The 24,907-nt window shown below is 37.0% G+C and overlaps 3 protein-coding genes across 3 annotated transcripts in view; 1 reads left to right on the forward strand and 2 right to left on the reverse strand.

Moving 5' to 3' along the window:
* LOC125068679 (uncharacterized protein C6orf132) overlaps positions 1 to 8,182 on the reverse strand; it is a 30,140-nt gene extending 21,958 nt beyond the window's left edge. The window contains exons 1-3 of the mRNA XM_047677956.1: positions 7,810 to 8,182; positions 7,135 to 7,200; positions 4,314 to 5,932 (exon numbers count right to left, since the gene is read on the reverse strand). Of these exons, the coding sequence (XP_047533912.1) occupies positions 4,314 to 5,932; positions 7,135 to 7,174 (1,659 nt within the window). The 5' untranslated portion in view covers positions 7,175 to 7,200; positions 7,810 to 8,182. The remainder of the gene's footprint in view (positions 1 to 4,313; positions 5,933 to 7,134; positions 7,201 to 7,809) is intronic.
* A 5,843-nt stretch (positions 8,183 to 14,025) lies between these two features.
* Positions 14,026 to 24,907, reverse strand: part of LOC125073408 (FMRFamide receptor-like) — a 77,898-nt gene continuing 67,016 nt past the window's right edge. Inside the window, exon 3 of the mRNA XM_047684229.1 lies at positions 14,026 to 15,885. Within this exon, the coding sequence (XP_047540185.1) occupies positions 14,561 to 15,814 (1,254 nt within the window). The 5' untranslated portion in view covers positions 15,815 to 15,885 and the 3' untranslated portion in view covers positions 14,026 to 14,560. The remainder of the gene's footprint in view (positions 15,886 to 24,907) is intronic.
* LOC125069701 (chymotrypsin BII-like) overlaps positions 16,152 to 24,907 on the forward strand; it is a 139,194-nt gene continuing 130,438 nt past the window's right edge. Inside the window, exons 1-4 of the mRNA XM_047679252.1 lie at positions 16,152 to 16,585; positions 16,765 to 16,933; positions 17,101 to 17,286; positions 17,588 to 17,727. Coding sequence (XP_047535208.1) covers positions 16,152 to 16,585; positions 16,765 to 16,933; positions 17,101 to 17,286; positions 17,588 to 17,727 — 929 coding nt within the window. The remainder of the gene's footprint in view (positions 16,586 to 16,764; positions 16,934 to 17,100; positions 17,287 to 17,587; positions 17,728 to 24,907) is intronic.

Genomic DNA, 24,907 nt, shown 5'->3' on the forward strand with positions numbered 1-24,907 from the left:
ACACGTCACTTAGGGTTACAGATAATACAATAATAACGTACATTTTATTAACGAAACGAAATGATTTGAATGAAATATTAAAGCGAGCTACGGTTTAAATATCATAAATAAGATTATAACAATGAACACGTCAGTGCGGCGAATGCTAAAATATTTTTTTACTCCGTCAGCTCTAACTGTTTCAGCTGATCTTAATTTAACAGTTGACCCAGTAAAATGAGAAATGTTTCTATTAGCTCCACGTGTGAAATGTGACCGGCGTAATTAGCTATTTCATTTTTATGTTAACATTCGTCACAGAGGTGCCACGTGTCTCGATGCGCGTTCAGTTTGTTGCTTTATTTGAATGCGAGAATCGAGGAAGTGTCCGGACTTGTTCACTCAAGTGACATTTTGTTTGAGACTCGAGAGCAGAATTTATTAATGCGAATCATACAGACTTGTTGTAGTTCTCTTGAACGCAATAATTCCACCCTACGATGGCGTAGGCGGTATTTTTAGGGGAAGGGTTATTTACCCTGCTTGCGTGAGTCTAGGTACGAAACTATCGATTTTAACAAATTATTTTTCCCCGGTATCGTAAAGTTGCTTTTACGATGAAAATAAGTCATAATATAATAATATAAAATTTGATATTTGGATGTTTAAAAATACTATAGAAATCCTTAATGACATTGAGTGCAATTAAGAATCTCCTTAATTGAAAGCGTAAGACGTAAAGATATAACTACGATTAGACCAGCCTAGCACAGAATCCGTTACTTCAGGCCAGCAGGCGATCCATGTTAACTCACTTAGTACTGCGCTAACGGTTTACTGGCGTGAAACGTCATTTCAAGCATTCTCTGCCTAATGGCATAGTTATTACAATTTTAGTGAATTTATTCAATGTACCTATTTTTATTTAATTACTTTTATTCTTTTGAATTATTTATACAAATAAATTTAATTCTAATTAGTCTCGTGTGCTCATGATCTGGCAAATAACGGAGCGCGATTAGGAGGAACCCTTGTAACAATACTTCACAAAATATCACTGAGTCGATCGGTATCAGGTGGGACTAAGGCCAATCAGTAAATATTAACGTTCTTTACAAAAGGGTCGAATTGGGCCAGCGAATAGAAAAAGAAGAAGAAGAAGAAGAGGGTCTTAACAGATGATCGCGGTTTCATATCCGGGCAAGCTCCACTGACTTTTCGTGTGCTTCGTTGGTGTTTATATCTCATAGTGTTCGTCGATACAAACTATAAAGAGGATTAAGAAAGACATACTCAAAGAGAGAGGTTGCTTTACTTTTTCAGTAATAAATAACCAAACTTACTCTATACTTAACCTTAAAGGGGTGTCATCTCATTCGTGCGAACCGCCACTGTCGAAATACTTTAATGACGGATAATTTCTTAAGTTAAACTGAATTTTGTCATTCGTTAATTTTCATTGTAATTAATTAGTTTATTACTTACAACATGACAGGAATATATTTTTAACGTAATCGTAGCTGACGAGGAAACCAGTTCGAGGTAAATACCGCAATCGTATTAGTTATGGTTAGCCGATCGAGTGCCAACCCTCGCTGAGTCACTTGTAATTATAAGTTGCTAATACAATGCCGGCTTATCACCACTTATAGCCAACAAGCTGCTGCGCTGCTCGTCACTGCGCTGACTTGAAGCTATTTTATGACTATACGCTGTGAATATTTTATATCTCCAGCGATCAATTTCGTCGTTTTCAAAAGAAAAACAAGTATAAGATGTTGTAAATGACATAGAGGGAACAGTGACTTCACCGAATAACGTCACATTTGACCGAATATGAGAAGTTGTGTAAAGATGCTTCAATTTACATTTTATGGTAAGAAAAAATAAAAGGTAATTTAGTCCAGTTTGTTTGTCACAAACGATTGATTCGTATTAAAAAAAATCGAGTATTTTTTTTTCTTTTAATTAAAATTTGTTCTTGTACTGTATTTGGTAAGATGTGCGGGCTAGCGCAGTGTGGGCGCAGCGATCGCTTGCTATTACAATAATTATTTAAACAAAAATCTTGTGATTAAATTAAAACTTAATATGTGAAAAGTCGGGACGAGTAGCTAGTAGCATGAGATATACCTAATATATCGGTACAGATTCCGGAACTGTTACATAATGTGTTTAGAAAAAGATAAAATAGTCGTTTGATAGATTCATGATTGTAGTAGGTATTGTTCGTATTAAAGTGGCAATTACTGGATCAGGTGATCAAAAATATCTGAGCTATTAATAATAAATATCAAATCGTTGCAATTTAAATAAGTACATAATATGGAAAATGTTTTAACGTGAAACGTATTTATTTCGTGGTGTGTATACATAGAAACGTGGAGCCGCTGGATATGAGAGTTCATGCTGGATAAATAGAAACAGCGTCATGTACAAAACACAAATATGTTATTGTAATCAAACAGTTTTTTCTTAATTGGTGTTACAAAAAAACGATAATACTGATAACTCGCTTCCCGATGAACCCGTAGAACGAGTCCGAGTTAGGAAATAAACGTCAAAAAAACATCGCTGACGAGTTCATCTCGGCCGTCGTATGCACCTGCGTTCTTTCTCTTTTTAATTGCCTCATATCAGTCTATCTTTTGTTTCATTATTTACTATTGGATTGCTTGGATGGTTCGAACTAGAAATTTCCGGTTACGGTGTTTTCGATTATGTAACAGTAAATATTATAAATTAAATCTATACATATAATCAATTTCATCAAGAGGCATCATTGTCAAACCACTATTTTGATTATTTTCTAAGCGCTCATCACGGATAATACAGGTGATTTCTGTAAATAGTTCGCTTATGATTTTGCTAAGAGGTTACGTATATGTTTGTCTTTATATATTTTTAGTTTAGGATATTTAGTGTTGTGCGTTATAGTACAGAATTATTTATAATATAGAAGCAAACGTGATATACAAAGTGTTAAAAAATATTACCATGTACATCACTCTCACAGGCTAACTCATGTAAGACAAAAAAAAGTAAAGAAACAGAAAACTAACAACAAAAAAAGAAACAGATAATTTAAAAACGATTTAAAATAACACAATTGGTTGATCAGAACCATCAATTGCTCTTGTCTTTCTTGTTTTCAGTTTCAAACGTTAATTTAATTTCGAATCAGAGTCCGTGAAAGTTATTAACGGTTTACGATTAGGGCCGGCAACAATCCGTTCATCAGGATCGTCAAGTTCAAAGACAGATTTTATAACGCTTCGTAATTATAAACCGATCGACCGTATCTACACGGTTCATTGGTGTAATTCGACGGCCTGTGAGAAAGGCTCTACGGCTATCGAGCATCGTCATTATTTTTTTTTATTTTATCGTAATTACAATGTTTTAAAACCAACGAAGGCTCGTTTAAAAGTTCATTCATGTTACAAATTAAATGTAAAGCTATTACCACCTGCAAAGTTATTGTTGGAAAGTTTTTTCTATTCGGCAAATTAATACAAGTAAGAATTATGCCGCATGAAAATAATATATTTTGTGCGGAATGATTTGCCTTGTTAATCAAAGTATATCAACATGAACTGTAAGGGTATTTATTATTGGATGTACATAGTTGCGCAATCGACTCATACATATCTGGGCGACGCTTTTTGGAATATCGATGTGGTTTGCTCGTTAGCATTCAGCGCGGTGGTCACTTTCCACGCTGTCTCATCGAAACCGAGAGTGGCATCGATTCGACCGTCGCTGCCATAACGCGACCGTACGCATCGAAACGGTTTCACCCGACCCGCACGTGGCCTCGCTACTTTCTCCGTAGAAAATATTATAATATTTGCATATTTCGCATTACGCAATCGATTGATTTTACGAGTCGTCGCCTCCAAATTCGGTGTTGGAAAGCCTAACAAACGGTCGTTCGAGCAGCGAGTGGCCCGTGAAATGGATGCTCGTGCAACTCGACCGTAGCTTATTGTCTCTACATTTCGATCTTTGAGCTCATAAACACGCCGGCACAGCATTAGCTTGCGAGATTTTACTATTTAAACAGCTAAATATCTGTATAGGTATTTTATACAAACTTTCATTTCTTCAAAAATATAATAAATATATGTTTAAGTAATAATTATATATGTTTGTTACGTTAAAAAGTGCAATCCTATATGAAATATAATACCGACATAGCGAGAGTTAGAAGAGTTCGGACATTTTGATTCAATTTCATGGCATTTAACAATTCGTTGCGGTAAATGAACTATGTTTTGTAAATATTGATAAAGCCAAATGAACTAAAACGCGTTAAGGAAACGAGCACTCACCTTGAATCTGTTCCGTCGGTTTGCGCGCAAGATGATGCCGTCGTTCTCGATGTAGTCCGGGACTTCCTTGCGGTTGGAGAAGTTGAACACCACGGAGGTGGAGGCCGGCGCCGGGGCCCGCGGCTTGCGCCCGCTGGCCGGGCTGCCCGCGCCCGCGGCCCCGCGCGCCCACGGCACCACACCACTCTTGACTTCGCCGTTGTCCTTCTTCTCCTTCGCCACGACGTTGTTCTTCTTCTCGTCGGCGCCGGTCCACGCGCGCTCGATGCCGGCGGCGCCGATCCGAGACAGCGCTCCTTTGGTTTTAACCTCCACCGGTTTGGGTGGCGTAGCGTGACCGTTTACCAATGTCTTCGCCGGTGGAATCTTCGGCGTATCTATCTGTGGCGGCGGCTTCTGTTGTGGTTGTGGTTTAGGTTCGGCATCTGGAGTCAGTTCACGGATAACGGGAGCGACCGAGTTCGAATTTGTTTGGGAAGATATCGGAGCGCTCTCGTCGGGCGTCGAACGAATTATCGGCTCGACCAGAGCAGAGGGCGGCGAATCTTTTTTTGTGATATTTTCATCATCGTATGGCAGTGGTGATGCGATTCGTTGGACGTCGTCTTTTTCGTCAGTGTCGTCTAAAGCGGGAGTCGGCGAGGAGATCGACCGGTCGAGCGTCGGCGCGGGCATCGGGCGGATGACGCCGACTCGACGCGGCGAGGCGGACAGTCGCGCCCTGCCCAACATGACGGGGTTCGTCGCGGCCACCGGCGGCAGGTGCGAGCCACGTTTAGGCGCCTCGAAGGAATAACGTACCGATGATCCGGCGCGAGCGATTCCTTCGAGTGCAGCTTGAGATACCGGCTTGGTTTCACATGGCACCGAAACGACGACCCCCTCCGGTTCATCGATGGCAGACAGGTCGGCCGCTGCGGGACTCGGGGACCGGCCTCGAGGTTCCGGTGTGGAACTACGCGGTAAAGCTTCTAAGCCACGAAGAACGGCAGACACGCGTGCGGCCGGCGCCGTCCTCCGCGGCGGAGCGGACTCGAATTTCCGGAGCGTCGACCGGACTACGTCGGCAGGAGGACGCTCCGTTTCGCGCAGTAGCGGAGTGGGACGTCGAGGCGGACGCGCCGAGCGCGGAAGTGGCGGAGGAGGCGAAGGAGGCGGCGGTGGCGGTTGAGGCGGAGGCTGGAGCGGAATATGAGGTATGGTGTCATCGCGAGAGTCGAGCCGGCTGAGAGCGTCGACGGAGCGAGCACGCTTCACGGAGTCGCGGCGCGGCGGCGGAGCAGAGAGCGCGGCGTACGAGGGCGTCGCCAGAGACACGGGGCGGGCGGGCCGCGGCCGGGGCGCAGGCGGCGGCCGCTCGTCCAGAAGGTGTTCGAGCGAGGCGGCGCGACGGAGCACCGAGGGACGGCGACGTGGAGCTTCGCGAAGAGCGAGGCTCAAGTAGCGGGATTTAAGTCTTTTGACGATGCCGGGCCCGTAGCGCAACTCCTCGTCCTCGTCGGCGGGAGGCGCCGGTGGCGGAGGGACGGGGGCCGAGGGAGCCATGGGTGGACGCGCCCGAGCCGCCCGTCTCTGAAGAAGCTCGCGCTTCCATTGCGGTAGAGCCCCGTTCGACATGCCTGTTGTAATCAACGATACTTTACTAGCCAGCTTAACGGTGGACAACAGATATTTTATTTTTACTATTTATCTATTAAGAATAAATAAAAAATACAAACAAATAATATTTTTGCCTCTTTGTATGTCATAGTATTTATTATTTTTATCAAATTGTCAATAAAATATGAATGGTCATTATCAAAGGTTCTAGAAACACAAAATAAGCTATTCATAAGTTCAATGACCACCACACTATCTGTTATTGTACTGTTATTATAGAACTGTTTATTACAAAACCAATGTTTAAATATTTTTCTCAACTGGTGCTGGTTTCAATTTATTTCAGTAGGAAGTCATTTCAATATAATTATTTTAGTACTTGTGCCACCTTAAAAAGTATTGCAAATAAAAACCAGGGTCAAGTTTAATTGATTAGTACAAATGCCTGTAGACACCTAACTAACTTAAAACTTTCAAAAACTGTACTTTGGCCATAATATTATAACTCACTAAAACATTTTAGATGTAAGTAAAATTTGACAAGTTAATAATTAATAAAAAATCATAGCAGTACCTTTTGTAAGATTTTGAAAATAAGTTACTTTACTACATAATTATATGAAAAATATACAATTTTCTCATATTCCCTATGTCATTCACATATAATAATTATATATTCAAGAAGAGATTCAAATAACTTCAATGACAATGACATCTTTATACTCAATATATCACTGTGCTTATGATGTAGTATATTTTGAAGCAGTTCTGGATATCAATTCAAGTTCATGTTCATGTATTAAGATGAATTAAAAATAATCACCTAGATAAATTATTGTTTATAAGGAATCCATTATATTTGCTGGGCATGGAAGTACTAAGAAAGCAGACAGGATTTATTATGCAAAATAAAAAAAACTGCCATATTTCTTATTAATGATAAAGATGATGATTTTCACTGATTGTTTTATACTCTTACACACCATAAAGTCTTCCAATAAGATCACCACACGAGATAACTATTACAGATTGTAAAATACTTCTAACATTACAAACAGCAATCAATTTGTCATGATATATAATACATTACTTTTGCTAGCCTTTATAAACGCACATACAGGAAGGGATAGAAATACTTTTAATTAGTTGTAGAGATTATATAGATTATTTAGATTTATAGTAATTTTACAAATGTTTAATAACAAGAACAGTAAGGACTTACCAAAGTCCTGAGAGGACTCGAGGATGGTTTCCACCATCATCTTGAGGCGGTGGCCCGGCAAAGCAACTGATGTGAGAATCGCAAATAAAAAAACATTAAGCTTAATCAACAAAAATAACGCTAAAACTGTAAGCAATCAAGACTCCATCAGATTGTAACATTTTATGTACTCTTCCGATACTTGTTAATTAACAACATAATATTGAAATACATGACACAGTTCAAATTAGTTGAACTAACCAGTGGTACACATACTCGCACTGTCACATGCTTAGAATCAAAACTAAATCAAAACTAAACTTCAAATTATATCAACAAAACATAAAAATATACATAATAAAAACAGTCCTCATTGTAAAATAATACTAACTGAGTATGTACTAATTGTTTATCACTCGGGGCTTATGTACATATGCATATAACTGATAAAAACAACTTCAACAATAGAAGTTGGGTCGTATATTTTGATACAACAAAGTAACGGAGTAACGTCGTTGACCCCGCGGACACGGCATACCAGCTCATCTAACTGTTACGCTGCCTCCGCAGACAACAATTACAAACAAACAGATCGTGCCTATAAGCCCACAGCAAAACGCGCACTACAGCCACAATAGCCGCCATCATTCACCGGCGCATTCCAATCCGCCATGCTTCGCATAACTTCATCCTTACCTATTCAATATCCATTGGTGTCCTCAACGAACTACAAGATTGATTCGTATTCAGTTCCAATTAAAGTATAGCCATTTAAGCGTTGTATTAACTTTAATCTATGAGTATTTTTAAATAACTTCAATACTGAATGAACAAATGCACTCACTGCCTTTTTTCAGAAATAAACCCGGGTTTAGATTTCCTACATGGGAAGGTCGATCACACGCATAAACTTTTTAATCACAATAAAAAAATACGGTCAATATGTTGGATTAATATAAAATATTAGTGATTGACTTAATACATAATTATTAAATTATCAAAATATATTAATATAGAACCACAAACGAACAACGCACAAATACACGACCACCAGTCGAAGCATAAAATATGACACTATTGTATTGACTATAGATATTTTTGTATCATTAATTCTATGTTGTCTTTGACGTGGTACAGATTATAAAAGCAATCCTGAAGTGACAAATGTCAGTCTGTTAGGCTAAGGCTACACGATATGTATATAGATCAAAATGGATAGGAAATGTTTTTGAAATATACATAATTATTAAACAATAAGTGTGTAGTTATTGATAATGCAAAGTTACATTTTTGTTGAACCAATAAACCGTTAAGTACTGGAACGCCTTGTATCATTGTATAATTTTTTCTTTGAGTCATTAAATATTTTTATTTATATATATAATTATTAAATATTTTGCCTATTCCAATGGAAGTAGAAAAAAAGATAAACAAACCTTCGATTTACGTATTTCATGCTATTTGCTAATAACTCAGCTATGTTATGCACTAGTAAGAATTTATGATTATTATATCTATATTTATAATACAACACTTAACCACTTATTTCCACTTTAATTTTACTTCCAAATTTCCGATAACAGTTTTGTCAACGTTCAAAACGCCATTTTTTCGCAAATCCATAGTGAAGATTAACCAAGCTCTCGACCAATGATATTACGTCAAGTAGATCAAAATAAATAACATTGTACTCTATAGTTCCAATGATAAGAGAAGAAAAGCTAACTATTTGACAGAAAAGTTTTTATTGGTAGTATAAAGGATATCGATTATATTTAAGATTTAATCGATTACCGACGATACTGTCGATTTAATTCAGAGGATAAATATATTAGAGTCAAAACTATTTCGATATTCTATACTATACAGAAAGTAGATTGACAGTTGTCAAATACTATAATAAATTAATGATACCTACAAGTAATCATGTGATTATTTCTAGTACAATGTTCAATTCGTATTACAATTAAGGAACCCTTGTAAAATGTTTTGTACTTAATTATTTTAAAAACAAACATGTTTTGTGATTAAATATTTAAAGACTTTTTATTGCTATAATGTAAATCGGTTTAGTGCCATTGCTGTGTGAGTTTAGCTGGATCGTTGGTCATTATTATGGATTTATAAACTATATAATTAATAGATTTAGAAAATAAAACATAAGTAAAAAAAGTAACAGTTTAAAATGTCTCACTGCTGGGTTACACCCTCCTCTCCTATTGAGTAAAAGCTATTTAGGAGCAGTGGCGTAGCTAGGTGGAGAAGGGCCTCGGTGCATAGAAAAAGAAACGGGCCCTCACCCCCTCTTTAACGTATATTGCGCTTCAAAATTATAGATAGCAATAAGAATAGGATACTGGATACATTGAGATGAACTTATCATTAGTAGGCTTAATCCATATGTCATCTCTATTCAAAGCTTAGGTTAGAGCCCCCCCTGAGCTCCGGGGCCCTGGTGCACCACCTGGCCCTACGATAGCTACGCCACTGTTTAGGAGGTGTGTGGCAGTATAATAAAACTTTTTTGTAGCGAGTAGAATTGTGGAACATTGGAATAAAAAAAAGTTACGAGTATATATACAAAAAGTAAAATCTATTAATAAATATTTGCACATAATTTTTTTACCTAAGACATTTATAAGGGACATTTGTATGGAACAAATTTCGAGCTTTATTAACTTTATAATTTAATTTCGCAGTATTCTATAGCAAATAAGTTTTTAAGATAGTTAGTTCCGTTAACGCATAACAAGAACGTTTTTTTGTGTGAAATGAAACATAATCTAATCCTACATTGATTATTTACAAGTTTTTACTTTATAATGGGATGTCTAGCGACTTATTTCGCAATTAAAATCAGCCTACCTTACTCTGCCTAATCGAGATGCGTTCTATATATAGTATATTCCAATGGAATAAGGAATGAATAAACATAAACCTTAGATTAACGTATTCCAGGTATATTGTGCGCTACTAGTTCTTGATTAATATGTCTTTATTTATAATACAACACTCAGTGGCGTAGCTAGATGAGCAAGGGCCGCGGTATATAGGAAACGAATCGGGCCCTCACCCCCTCTTTCCATCCCCTCTTTAACTTATATTGCCCTTCAATATTATACAAAGAAAAAAAATCTTGTGAGCAGTGTTTTCTTGCTACAGGCGTTGGCTGACCCGCTCTTTTCAAAGCTTAGGTTAGAGGCCCCCTTGAGCTCGGGGACCCTGGTGCACTGCACCACCTGGCCCTACGATAGCTACGCCACTGACAACACTATTCCATTTAACTACTTATTTCCATTTTAATTTTACTTGCAGAGTTCCTATAACCTTTGTCCATGAAATGCCATTATTTCGAAAAATCGTAATTAATATCACAGATTATTGAAGTTCTTAACTCAAGGCTATCGCGTCAATTCGATGTCAAATTTGGCTTGTATCCTCTAGTGGTTGGAAGAGACTAAACATTTTTATGATTATTTTCATCGTGCAGTAAAAAAAACTGTTTGGCTCAAAATAGAACAAGTAATTCAAGCAATAACAAAGTAACACATTTATTTAACTGTTTTGTAATTTACTAATATTCAAAAAGGTTTTCTCGAGACAAATAGGTACTATTATATTTAACTTGAAGTATTAAGGAACGACAAGGAGAGTAATTTGCGTTAAGTACAGTTTACATCGACTTTACAAAATATTTTTATTCAAATTGTAAAGAAACAAAATTAGGCCTCAGTATGAATATAATTTTGGGAAATAAGCGTATAAGATTACCCTCCGATGTTTACGTGATCTCAATTTACGTCGTTAGTTATTATGACGAGCGTCAAGTCAAATAAAACTCAAGCTGATCATTCGAAATGTGATTAATTACATCTGAAGCCGACCTATAATTGAACCGAATACAAAAAATCTCGAAAAAATAATATACAAAATACTTTAAAGAAACTCTACTTTTTAAAAACCTACCTATTACCTACCTACTAAACGTTATACTATTCGACGATTATACTAAATATTACTATAAAATAACATCAGGCGCTTACTTAAAATTATCCCAAAACAAACTAGCTATTTTCGCATCGTGGCTTAAATGTCTTCGTGGTTAGAAATCTCAATGAAGAGAAATGGTTGCTCTCAAAAGGGTATTTCTTCATTTAGTTGCTGGCTTAATAAAACCCCCGGGCCCGCAAAATGGTGCCAATTACTTTCAAGATAACCCTTCCCTCCAGAATTAATGCGAATGTAATAGTACCCGCACTGATTGCTTTTAAAAACATTTTACGAGTTTCATTATTGTTTAGATACTGCAGCAATGTGTGTGAGAGTCAACGCCAATAGAGTACTACATATTTATTAGAGTTCAGAAAAATATACTGCATAATAAATGCAATAAATAATGTGTAGGTACAGTACCCGTAAGCATCGAATAATCTGTGTCTATAAAATTTATTTAGCTATAAAATACGAAGATTTTTTAACTGAAGACATGATTTTTTTTTGTATTATGTGAAGTAATTTCGTGTTATATTTTTGATGAACACGCGAAACCGCGTCGTACTGGCACCGCATCTGAACTGACTTCTCTCCGGCGGCGTTGCCAGTAAACAACTTAGCCTCGCATTGAATAGTATTTCGGTCATCTCAGTGTATTGAAGCGATAAAATTATGACTGTGTCGACGCCTGTTACAAACAATGAGTATAAAGCCACAGTTTTTAGTATGGGTATCTTATCTTACTCTTCAGCGCCTGTGTTTCTACTGTAATTAACTAGGTTCCTTTCTGTTTAAAATAAAATGAAAGATTTAAACGTCTTTAATTAGGTGATAAATATATTTCGTTCCTTTTTGTTAACAATTGAAAGTTATGCATAAATATCTAAGTCATAAAAGTATGAGGAGGACGGTGGTGACGACAGGCAAGCTCGAGTTCCGGACAAACATTAGGTATCAAGTACTTTCCACCCTCAAGAGCCGCTTAATGAGTTTTTCGTAATGAATGCCTCGACATACATACGCCTAAGCTGGATGATTCTCTCCTTTATTATTTCACTCCTTTGATGAAGTAATACAACTCTTGTGTTACGTACATGGCGTATATGTTTATGAGATATCTACTCGCTTATTGTTTCTAACATGCCGAAGGTCTCATGGAGTTTGTTTCAATTTATTTGTCATTTAAGGTGGTGTAATATATAATGAAATTACATTGTTTTTGCTTGTTGTACTGTATAAGGTATGTAAGTAGATATACTTCGTTAACCATGTTTGATTGGGCGTTACCGATAAATGTGCCACACCCCCTATGCCCTGTGATTGCTGAGAAAAGTTTCACAGGTCCCTTAGGCGAAAAAAGCTTTGTCGCTTGATATTTCACGGACATCCACATCTTACCTGTGTGACTAAATACCATACCACCGTACCATCAGTATCAATAAAATATATGCTATAAGTTAAAGATTTGGGTTTTATTTCATTATTACTAAGGTTGAACTGAATATTTAATTTGGTTGCAAGGCTTATTGGGAATAATGAAAATCTACCATAAGTTCGGAAACAATTTAATTGAAAATGAATTTAAATACATTATTTTCAACTTTTTGCCTGCCCAGGGGCCATACATCGGCTAGCGGCACCTTAGCAGGATACCTACAGGTTGCCTACACTGATAGATAAATCGGTACAGTGCATAATTATAATTCTATATAATGAAAAAATATTAACTTTGCTAAATTTTCTTTGAAAATCGAACTGTTGCAGTGTTCCCTAAATATCAGTCAATGTCAGACCTGACAAGTTATTAATTTAATTATATTATGTTAAGGACACGTCCAATGTTCGCATCATCGATTAATTACACGTCATGTTGGCATAATTCCTTTAGAACTTGTGTTAAAGATAAAGACACGGTGGGGTCGACGTTGGTCGATGAATAGAGATAATAAGGCGAACGAAACAGCATCATCAATAATTGGGCATTAGACTGTTCTTGACTCTAAGCTTATTCAACGCCGATCTGATCCGAGACAATTCGACAGCCTAGCCAAATAATAGGAGCGGCGTGCCTTAGGTCAGGAAAAGTCAGTTGCGAAATAAACCGTGAATGTCATTTAATTTAAATAATTATAATTTATTCCGCCAAAAAAGATAAGATGCTATTTTTATTGACGACGTGATTCTGATCCGTTTGTCAAGGTGAGTTGAGAGCAATTTTTAGTGTTTACGCATAATACTTCCTCTTACTTTTGATCGTTGAGAAATAACCGCTCCGTATTAAATCACTCCGTCGAGTAATTGTTTTTAAATGCAGACAAGAACAATGAATGACTTTGAAAATGGTTCCCGTTAAGAGACCAGAATCCCTTTTTTTAACGGTGTCCAGATCGTTCCACTGCAAATATTTTACTCATAGCTGCCAATTAAAATTGCCACAATAATTGTATACCTAATATCATTTCAACATTAAGGATTCCTTAAATGCAATGTTTTCACATTTTATTGCAGTAAACTTTATTTACTGTTTAAAATTATTTAGAAACAAACATCAAGAAGCTATTATAATATTGTGAGTTAATGTAATGTATCACAGAGAGAGGGTATCGCCCTCACCCTCCCTGACTGTACTTTAATTCGTCTGTCTCGTTGTCGTTTTGTGACTAACTTGTAAAGCCGCAGATCCCTAAGTCCTGGGTTTAAACATAGGGTCGAGTAAATAAAATGGTATCGAGGTGAGACATAATCTGTAGCTGTTTGGAAGTTTAACAATCTCACGTCTCCGTGTGCCTCGTGTGTCATGCACAGTTAGTTAGTCCCCTTTGAGAATTGCTGCCGAGACGGAATTTAATTACAAGACTAATTTCATCGACAATAAACATATAATTTACTTAAGGTTTGGGAAAATAAAACAAATACCCGTAAACGATATGATACATTAAATGATCTTTAATTAACTGAGAACCATGTTGAACATGACACAAATACTTTACACTATACAATATTGCGACCGGCGCCCTCTCAGAGCACGGCCGTTGCCGATTATCTCAGCATATCTTATCAATATAATTGAATGCCTTATTTACATTTTATTATATACATACATACACAGTTTTCGGTAAAATATTACAATTTCTTAAGTGTCTATGTTCTTTTTGTCGTGTCTAATATTCGAAACATTAAGTTTATAAATTAATGTTTTCAAATGAATATTTTTAAAGTTTATTAGCTTGTCAATTAATTTAAAAACCTGATTACAATTAGTTCATAGCGCCTCAACACAATAGCAATAACTATGATACATTATATAATTGTCTTTTAAGTTTCTTATGAACTACGATTCACTTTAATTTTGAAACATTCGTTGTCACTTCACTTTTTTAACACTAAAGGAGGTAGTTTATCTTTTCAAGCGCATACATTTAATGTGAGCAAAGAACCTCTATGATTCACGGCGTCAGAAGTGCAGCCTCGAATTTCCGTTCCATCGTACTGCGGAAGGCGGTGCATCGGTGGAAGCCAGAGAGATATCGGTGGAGGGCGTAGGTGCCGGGTAGTAGACTGTGGGAGCGGGCGAGGCGGCACGTCGAGGCCGGCTCATACGCGTCGAGCGCATCTCCGACCGCCGAAGAGTGCCGTTGCGCGCCAGCCGCAGCGACATGCGTTCCCCGCATGACGCAAACGAATCGTCCCGCGTGTGCTCTGGCGAGTCCCGCAGCCCTCGCGGCCGGACTCGCCCCGCACAAAAAATCTTGAGAAATACACGCTTGAACTTTTCTCCGAATATGACATAGATCACAAAGTTGACGCTGCTGTTTATCGTCACGAGGAGATTGCTCGTTTTTACGAGTGGATCGAGATTGTCAAACGCATCTCCGAGAAATACTTCAAAAGCGTTGGTTACGAGAGGTAACAGATTGCAGAGAAAGAAAACTAGAACGACTACAAGCAACATAGTGGCCAGGCCCAGCTCACGGCGTTGCACGCGGGATAGTCGCGCTCGCTCCGCCTGCGCGCGATGCACTTGTCGGACGATACAAGCGTTGAGGGCCGCTAGAGCGGAAAAGGGTACAATGTACATGACCACTAGGTACATCCAATGTATGTACACCGCCACGTATCTATCGGTGCGGAAGTCCACATTTGCTCGCACGCAGTATATTATTTCTTCGGCTTCGGGGTCGCCCTCCGCTACTACTTCTGCCTCGAAGAACTTGGGTGCATTGTACGCGAAAGCGAATGTTGCAGTACCGAGTACGTACCAACGCGCTCGGGACGAAGTGCAAAGAGCCTTCGCTCGAAAAGGATGACAAACGGCCACCCATCTTTCGACTGTTACTATCAGTGTGAGGTAGACCGACATCGTTTGGGCCACATTTGCTAGTGGATAAGCGTAGGGCGTTAGATGAGGACATATGTGGTAATAATAGTATCTTAGAGCTCCCGTATAGGGGTATACAGCTGTGAGTCCGAAGAGAAGAATTGATGTAAATATGAGCACGGTGTCGCAGGCTGCGAGGCCAACCAGTAGGCAGTTGATGGAGGATCGCATTTGCGGGCGTGACAGTACTAGCACTGAGAGCGCATTGCCTAGGAGGCCGCCGGCACCAATTGCGTTGAGGAGCACCCCATGCACCACGAACCGGAACAGCTTGTCGGAGTCGGGCACGCCCACATCCGTGTCGCACTCGAGAGGCGCCGACCGGTTCATGTCGCCAGCGTACGGCTCTGATCGGCAACATTCTAGCGCACCGCGCCGCCCTGACAAACTGTCACGTCCATCTGTAAGCAAAAGTAGAGAATCCTTAGATTATGTTCTAGGTATCTTCCTTAGAAGCACTAAAATACTGGGAATTAAAATATTGACTTGTTAAAAAACTAAAGCTTATATGAGTTTTTATAAAGTTATAAGAAAAGTTTCTAATCGTTTATACAATCAAAATGAAAGAATATAAAATCTTCTTTGTGTCAATAATCCATGACGTATTAAGTAATTTTTGACGCAATCATTTTGATAGATGAATACAAACAATTATATAAAAATGAAAATGTTTTTAGGTCTAGCAGTAATTATTGCTTTGAAATTTTTAGGAATTTCAATGATGTTGCTGCCAGAAGATGAGTCACCTTCTTTTGATACAGACAAAGTAAAAAACGGTAACGAATTTCAGGTGACGGTACACAATGGAACGAGACATATATTTTTTCGGGATATGGACCCAGAGCCGACCCGTGGCGGTGCTTCCGCGCGACGTGTGTTTGGGGGTTCCGCAGCCGATTTAAAGAATTTCAATGCAGTGTGCGCTCTTTTGGATAGTTACTGGTCAGTTCGCTGCACTGCAACTATCGTCACTCCACACTGGGTCCTCACAGCAGCCCACTGTGTGACACCGCGTCTCGCTTACGTCAAGTACAATACGCGCAGGCCGGCTTCTAACGACGGGAATGTAACAGCTGTTCATTTTCTTTACAAGCACCCTAAGTAAGTTATAATCGATTTGAATTTTCATTACACTCATTTGTGATGAATATAATATATGTAATATTGAAGTTTCATTAGTACTGTAATTAACCATTGTTATACCAACCATTCTTATTAACAAATTCGTTAATTATTATTCAGAGAAAGGAATAAATATCAGTATTGTCTTAATTTATTAGATATGTAGTCGTGCAGAAGGATGAAGGTCGGGGCCTGGATGTGACCGTCTTACAAAACGATGTCGGTTTGGTGCGTACGCGAGATGAAATGAGACTCACTTCTAATCCCAGCATACTCTCTAGCTTGCGATCAAACAATGCGCTCGATTTGCATGACAAGGAAGTGAAGGTAATAGACAACAGTAGGAAATAGTTATTATTTTTAGAATTTAGATACTATATCCGTATTATCTTCGGCACGAAGGGTGTTTCACAAATCTCAGCACAATCGACTGTACTGACTGACTGACTGAAAACAAGTCAACAGGAGTTAAATAAAAGTTTGTAAAAATATAGGTGCTCGGCTTCGGTCGCACGGAGAGGGCGGTGTTGGGCGAAGAGTTGTACTCGGTGGAGCTGCGCTTGGTGGGATGTGAGCGGAACGAGTGGATTTACTGCGTGTGCGGCGTCGCTAAAGTTGGAATGCCGCGTGGCGTCTGTTCCGGGGACTCTGGCGGGCCCGTGTTGTATAAAGGCGTGCCGGTATACTTTAATATCTTTAAAAAAATATGTGTTTATTTATTTTTTATTTTCTTTTAATTAAATTTACTCTATTAGGATATTTTTCTTTAGATCTGCTTTAATTATTAAACGGACATAGAAAGACGCCCAACTATTCCGTTTTGTTTTTTGTATCATTATTCTATTAAAATAAAAATGGAAACTACGCGCACTTATTATACGTATCCGTTCATATTTCGTAAATGATAATTGCTTGATGGTAATTTCCAGTAGTTTTCTCTCTTAAGGAATATATTTTTTATAAATTGATGTTTTTATTCAGGTGGGGGTCACATCGATGGGTCCAGTGCAATGTGCACAGAACAGCGAAACACCACCAGCTGGTGCGACTAGCGTTTTCACGTCTCTGTACCAGTATATTGACGTCATCAACGATACGATCTCGGACACGGAGGCCAGCTTGCGCTTTCGGAAAATATCTCACGCAACCACCAATAGCTGTCCATGTCTAACGATATTGCTTTTTTTGAGTACTTTACTTATGTTTCCTTCACGATAAATGCAAATTTAAATATATTCCGAATATAAATATTATACATTGTAATAATTATTATTTTATTTTATTGGATTAGATTATACTTGACATAAATGTATAAGCGTCGTCCGTAGTTGAGACGCACGGAGTAACTTAGTCTGAGAGCATAAATTGAATGTTATCACCTCTCGAAATAATTGACGTAATGTATGATTCGAGTTTCATAATACTTTATAGATTGTTAGTTCCTGAGGTTCGGCGCTCGTTATCTAAGTCCGGTGGCGACGAAACGCGCGCTGATAACGCGACTGAAACGTGTATTCTCCGGATTCTCGTAATATCCCCACTTTATTGTATTTCTCGTGACGTTTATTTTGTTCGTAGCCGTAGTTGTATTATAGGTTGGAAGTAAATGATACTGCCACACAGCATTCATGCGTGATACAAAGATAAATGAACAAAAACGATGAATTAAAATAAGAACTTATAATAATAAATAGTGAATCTGTTAAAAAAGTTACAGAACATTTAAATTTATCAGACTCGAGGTTAAGTTCCGCACAGCATCTGATCCGTTCCACACAACATATGATCCGAGTTTTGTATATAAGATATTGTATATGAAATAGGTAGGTGAGCTAGCAAATGAGTCTGATGTGCATAGTATGTTTCTGATTGATTCATTCTCTAATGTATTCAATTTGAACATATGTACTTAAATCATACGGCTGTCTCGTTTGTCTATCTTGTAACAAGGCTCGACCAGAGCTCGAGGATCAGCGATCAAATCCCTGACCAAGCCAAGACATCATGTATTTCAGTATCACTTCGGTTGTCCCATCGGACTAGAAGTTTGCAAACAAACACGTCAAAACGTGGCCGACGTTAGGACTAATGCGGAACTTTTAACTGGTAACTAAAAGCTTAGTTAAAAAATTAACTGATTTACTGGAAAGGTGAGCTCTAATTTTATTTAATGTACTCGTTTTGACTCGAGTTTGTAATAATAGAGAGATTTTATATACATAAAAAGCCTTTCAGCGAACGGAAAAATCTTAAGAATTATTAGCGATCGAGACGCTGACGTCATTATCGTCATTTCCTCGTTGAATAAACGAAATTGCTCGAGCTCGAATTACCATTCGTTCTCTTCTCGTGAAATCGAAGACGTGTTTTTATGCTATAAGCTGACATCATCACCATTTGACTGCAAGCGACAATAATAATAGACGGCTTCTCATAGATAGTATTTATTTTTGCACGCTAATACCGTAAGTACTTACGAGCATTCTTTATGTACTAGGTATATTATGGAGTTCGAATAAAGTATAATTTAATAAAGATACTAATAAGTATGCCAAGGCCGAAATATATACTAAGCATCCTCATCTTTGTGTTTTAAATAACGTGCTCGCCTGCCACTTCCTTATTGTTACAAACAAAACGACCCGTTGAAGCCGCGCTGTAAGTAACGTCACGGGGGATTTTAATAAAAAAAACAACGCATAATGACAATGTACCTTTAATTTTATGAATTTCACGCGCTTATTATTTGCCATTTAATTAAAATCTTGAGAGATTTTTGGGTAGCCTGACGGAAGTACCGTTTCTTAATTTAAATTGACGGGGAGCGAAGTTTGAGCGAGGAGTTTAAGTCATAAATTTTCCGAGACATTGTATCTGTGATACGTTTTAAATGCTACACAAGTTAACTTAGTTTAAGTCACATCAGGATTGACAAGTTGATAAATTTTAGTAACGAAGTCAGTTTAACTTATATCAATGAATACTGAACACTTATTGGTCGCTGGTCGAGTAATCGTCTGCTATGGACGTTACGATATGATTTTCAACGATTTGCCGATTGATAATCCTCTTCGTAAGCATTGTCTTATATACATGTAATAAAAAAAATTAATTATAGCATTATGTTTAACTTGTTTCCGTCCGCGGCTTTGCCTCCGGTTTAGAGGCGTGGTCGTAAGTTTTCGATACCAAAAATTACCAAATTTCATCAGATTCGGTTCAGTGGCTCAGGCGTGAAAGCGTAACAGAAAGGCAAAGTTTACTTTCTCATTCTATATTTCTTTAAATATAACTTCATACTGTTTAGAAAACAAAAGCTTTTGTTATTACAGAGACATTGTATTTTGTCTCAACTCTCGAGATAAGAGAAAAAAAGATCATTGTATATATACACTATGTTATATTAACATAGTGTTTGAGGAAGATTTCCTTGTCCATCTAGAGGTGGATTATCGTAATCCGACTCTTGATTGCATTGGGTTTATAAATATAAGAAAATCATTACAATTATTAATGAATATGATTCATCTGGTGCCGTGTAAAAAAAAAACTTTTTTTTTCACAGAATGGCATTGCTGGACTGCAGTGTCAGCTTTAGGCGTTCTAGTTCTAGTTTCAGACATATAACAGATGTTAGACGACACAGTTGCGGCGCGCTCGTATCTCCGCTCGCAGGTCCTGTGAGGTTTTCAGTCGTTACTTCGCTAGCTCGGCTTTAAATCCAAATACATTTTGTATACGGTTACGGTTATATATGCAAGCGAGACCTGAACTTTTTGAATTTTTTTTATAACACTTGTTACTGTTTTGATCTAAAATAAATTTACTTAATCAAATAACGTAAGTTTTACAAGGGGTTTGATGTCAATTGTAACATTACTCTTTATTATTAGTTAAATATCCTATTAGGCGAGGTTCGATTTAGGTGACGACAACGGTGACTTTTGTAAAGGTTCCTCCTATAATAACCCGAATACCCCCGATATAATAAGCAAGGTGATTGATTTATACTTTACACAGCGCGATATTTGCGTGTAATTTTAAAGTTATAAGTTCTATATAAATTTTTACATTAACAAGTAAAATAGCGATTAACTGATAGTTACTGGATCTAAGATATCATATCCCTTTTACTTATAATTACACCGCAGTACAAGGCATTGCTGATTAGCGGTAGGATAACAAGTGAGCGTGTCGTACGCTGGCCGCGCGGCGCAGGCGGGCCGCTCAAAGCAAAAGCTGATTAAGTATTTATTCAAATTACATATATCAAAGTAATTTGTACTTGATATTCCTTATTTTTTAGATTAGACTTTTGTCTTTAAGTTTGACTTTGACTTTTTGTTAAATTATAAATCAGGATAAACTGATTTTTGTCTAAAATTCCTATAATAGTCCGATCAGCCAGCAAAGTCAACAAGACCAGAAACAGTTTAGATGCTGGACGGGGATGTAAACATTTTCAACTTCTAAACTTCAGGGTTCTAATGAAAGTATATCCTCATAGCTAGCCGTAAAGACCATAGAACTATTTAGACTCAATCTGAGCCGTGAACTCATGACCTCGAGAACTGCAGGCCTGCTTATAGCCCTGCTGGGTTATGAGGCTACTACACCATTGATCGTGTTAAATTAAACTATGCGCTGCGACCAACGCGCATATAATTAAGAATAAACTTATATTTATTTAAGTTGTTTATAAATTTTATTTCAATGTTATTTCTTGATATGATTTCTACATGTACCGTCTGCCAACATTAAATATGATTGGAATTTTGTAAAAATAACGATGTATAAACAATGAACGATTATAGTTATTGTTGAATTTGAGCAGGGTGGTTAATCTATATAAATATTGTTTATAACAACACAACAATTCTCTCGCTATTCTGGCCTACCTTCCGTTTCAAACGTAAAACTAACCTCTACACACTTTTATGAAAATATAAAACATATGGTCTAAATAATAGATAAGGTACAATAAAACGAGACAATGGACGATTCATCAGGACGAAGGAAACGAACTCGTCCGACGTCTCCCGCTGTTCGGAATAATTTACGAGCAACACTTGAGAGCTACATCCACTTCCGTGACTGTTATTTTTTCAAAACGTAATTGCTTTTTAACGTCATTAACTTTTACAAAAATATTCTTTTCATTTGTAACGTTTACGTTATTATGAAAAACAAAACGCTGTCGTCAACTGTCGCACAATTAAAGAATTTTAATTAATGTTTATTGTATTAATGAATAATAGCGTGTTTTCTTTTGAACAAAAAATTATGTCTGGAGTTGTTTGTAATTGACTATTTTAAACTCTTGTCAAATAAATCTCGTCGCATTTATTTGAGTCCCTCATTTTCCAGAGAAAAATATGCAAAATATATCCTTATAAAAACTACTCTAAAATCCTGACCAGAAAAAGTTCTGTATCAAACGAGTCCTGTCTGATATTAATGAGTAAACAGAAAAGGACCAGAGTAACTTTATGTTACAACTAATTTAAAAATTTAATTTAAGTCGGGATGGCTCAGTGTTTACGATATGTGAATTTTAACTGAATATTGCTGGTTCAGTTTCTGCTTAAATTAATATCGTGCTCGACGAAGAATACACCTTAGAGGAAACATATGTGTATCCAACCCGCATTATAACAGCGTGATGGAATAAGACTTAGTAGACTCTATTCCAATGGGAATAGGAAAGAATGTAAATAAACAACTTTGACCTTGAGTTGACACGACATTTGAGTTACACTAGTGAGGAGAAAATTATTGAGTGAATGGGTAATGAATGCCAACGAACGATATATTTTATTGGGTTAACGTAATTTTATGTTATATTTTAAATACATTTTATGTAAACTGCAGGTAAGGTAGATATTCAAAAAAAACAAAATGTAATTAAAAATAACATCTTATCTTAAACTTCAATCATCGTAGTCACCGTGCACGTGATATGAAAGATCAGAGTCTAATATTAAACTCTTGTTTTATTTTCAAAACTATAAATTAAGTGTTGCTTTGCATAAAACTAAAAATGAATATTATAATTCTTTTAATTTTTTTAACTTTACTATATAAAATAATAACATTTTTATCGAACATTATGTAACTTTCTACATTTTTTTTACAAATATTTCATATTCCATAATATAACAAATTAAATAAATATATATTTAAAAATCTAAAATGTATATTAAAACTAAAATAATATATTTTTTATCTGTATATATTTATTCATTCTCCATTCGTTTAGCGAACATCCTTAGTGAGGTCTCCATTTTAATTGTTTGTTCATCGAAAAATGGCGATTTGAATGTCGGCAAAAGTGTTTTCGTTATTTAGTAAAATTAAAGTGGATTTACGTAGTTAAGTGAAATATTGTTGTATTAAAAATGAAGATATAATCAAGAACTGTTTGTAGTAAATCATAAAGCGGACTCATCAACAAAACACTTGTGATATTGAAAAGTACGGTTTGTTTTGGTTCTTTCCTATTCTCATTGGAATAGAGTATACAGATGTTGACAATAGATCGAATTGTTTTTCCGGCACAGTGACATCAATGTATAACGTACGTGGCGCGTAAATTATGTTGTTTATTTTTTCCAGTATTGTCCTCCTCAATCGTCAACTTCGCGTGACCAACGCGCTTAAAACGTTTTTTTAGATCTCCTAGACATAAATAAATAGCTATTTACAATTTTGAGTCGTAGCAAAGATTTTTTAGTTGGCTCAGAACTGTAACAAAAAATATGTTTCAATCGTTTGATGAAAAAATATATTTTTAACTTAGTAAATATGTTTAGTAAACGAGCAATGTTTGTAATTTGTCAATATGCTTTGGTATGGTTTGAAAAACGGCTTATATCGCTATTCGTCACATCGAGGTAAATATAATCGTGAATTCGTAATTCGTATGTAGGGATTTTTGTTCTTTTTTTTAATAAAACGTATGTCGAGAGTAAATATGTTTAATTATATTTAAAGATTTTTACAAGCTTTTACATAAATTCGAGATGGTTCAGAATACGTGAATATAAGGCCGGCAACGCACCTGCAAGCCCCCCGGTGTTGCAGATGTCCATGGGCGGTGGTAGTCACTTTCCATCAGGTGAGCCTCCTGCTCGTTTGCCACCTCTGACATTAAACTGATATTAAACTTACTATTTTTTTATTTAATTCAACCTTTAGTACGAGACGGATTGGTTGGTTCATACAGCTAAATTTTAAATCAGTTCTCTATACATGACTCGACCGATTCCTAGAAATACATACTAGGCTAACATAACATTCACAGTGTCGCGTAAGCTACGATCTAACAAGATTATTGAACACACTCTATATCACGTAAGCTGAGTTGGAGAGGCTTAGGTATTTAATTAATAACTTTTATTTTAACGATTATTGACGAATCTTGATATGTAGCTAAATATGTGTAACTTGGTGTATTGCTTAATGTAAATGAAAAGACAGAAGATGACATCAAACTCTGGAGTTAGTATTTGTTAAGATGTTGGTGAACGCCGAATTATGCTACTACTTTTCCAAATAAAACATAATTATTATTATTATTTGATTACCATACCTAAGTAAAGAGTAACTATTTAGATTCTTGTCGATTTTTTTCAGTGGAATCTATATTCCGAACGGGTTGAAGCTTTATTATTTATTCGATACTATAACAGGACTAATATTCAAAAGTACTTCTATTTTGTAAAGTATACCTATTTGGATTTAATGTTTTCAACGCCAAGTATCCTCTTCACAATGTACTTATATTGAGCACACCATTGATGATTGATCTTTAAAGTTTAAAGTTTGGGACGGTATCAGTTTATAACTTCGTACATTTGGGCATAGTTCCAGCTAGTCGTATAATAGAATTAGTGTTGTACCTATTTGTATCCCGGATTGTAGATACATTGGTTCTTTATTTAATTTGGTGGAATCAAGTCGTATATACATTAACAGTACTTAAAATAATAACTCGTAAATAAGTAGAACTCGTTAAAATAAAGCTTAAAATAATTCGAGGACAGCGTACTAAATTGGTGGTGTTGCTTAGAGCGTAATTAAGCAGTTGCCTACTCAGAGACCTTCGACGTTCGACGACCTCCGTGGTCGAGAAGTGTGTATACCGGCTTTCATGGCCGAGTCGATGTAGAAAAAGTTTATTAGATTTCTATGTTGTCTTGGGTCTGGTTGTATGTGGTGCCGTTGTTACTTCTGATTTTCCACAATACAAGTGCTTTAGCTACTTACATTGGGACCAGAGTAATGTATGTGATGTTGTCC

This window comes from Vanessa atalanta, chromosome 2 (assembly GCF_905147765.1).
Source record: "Vanessa atalanta chromosome 2, ilVanAtal1.2, whole genome shotgun sequence".
Classification (NCBI taxonomy): Eukaryota; Metazoa; Arthropoda; class Insecta; order Lepidoptera; family Nymphalidae; genus Vanessa; species Vanessa atalanta.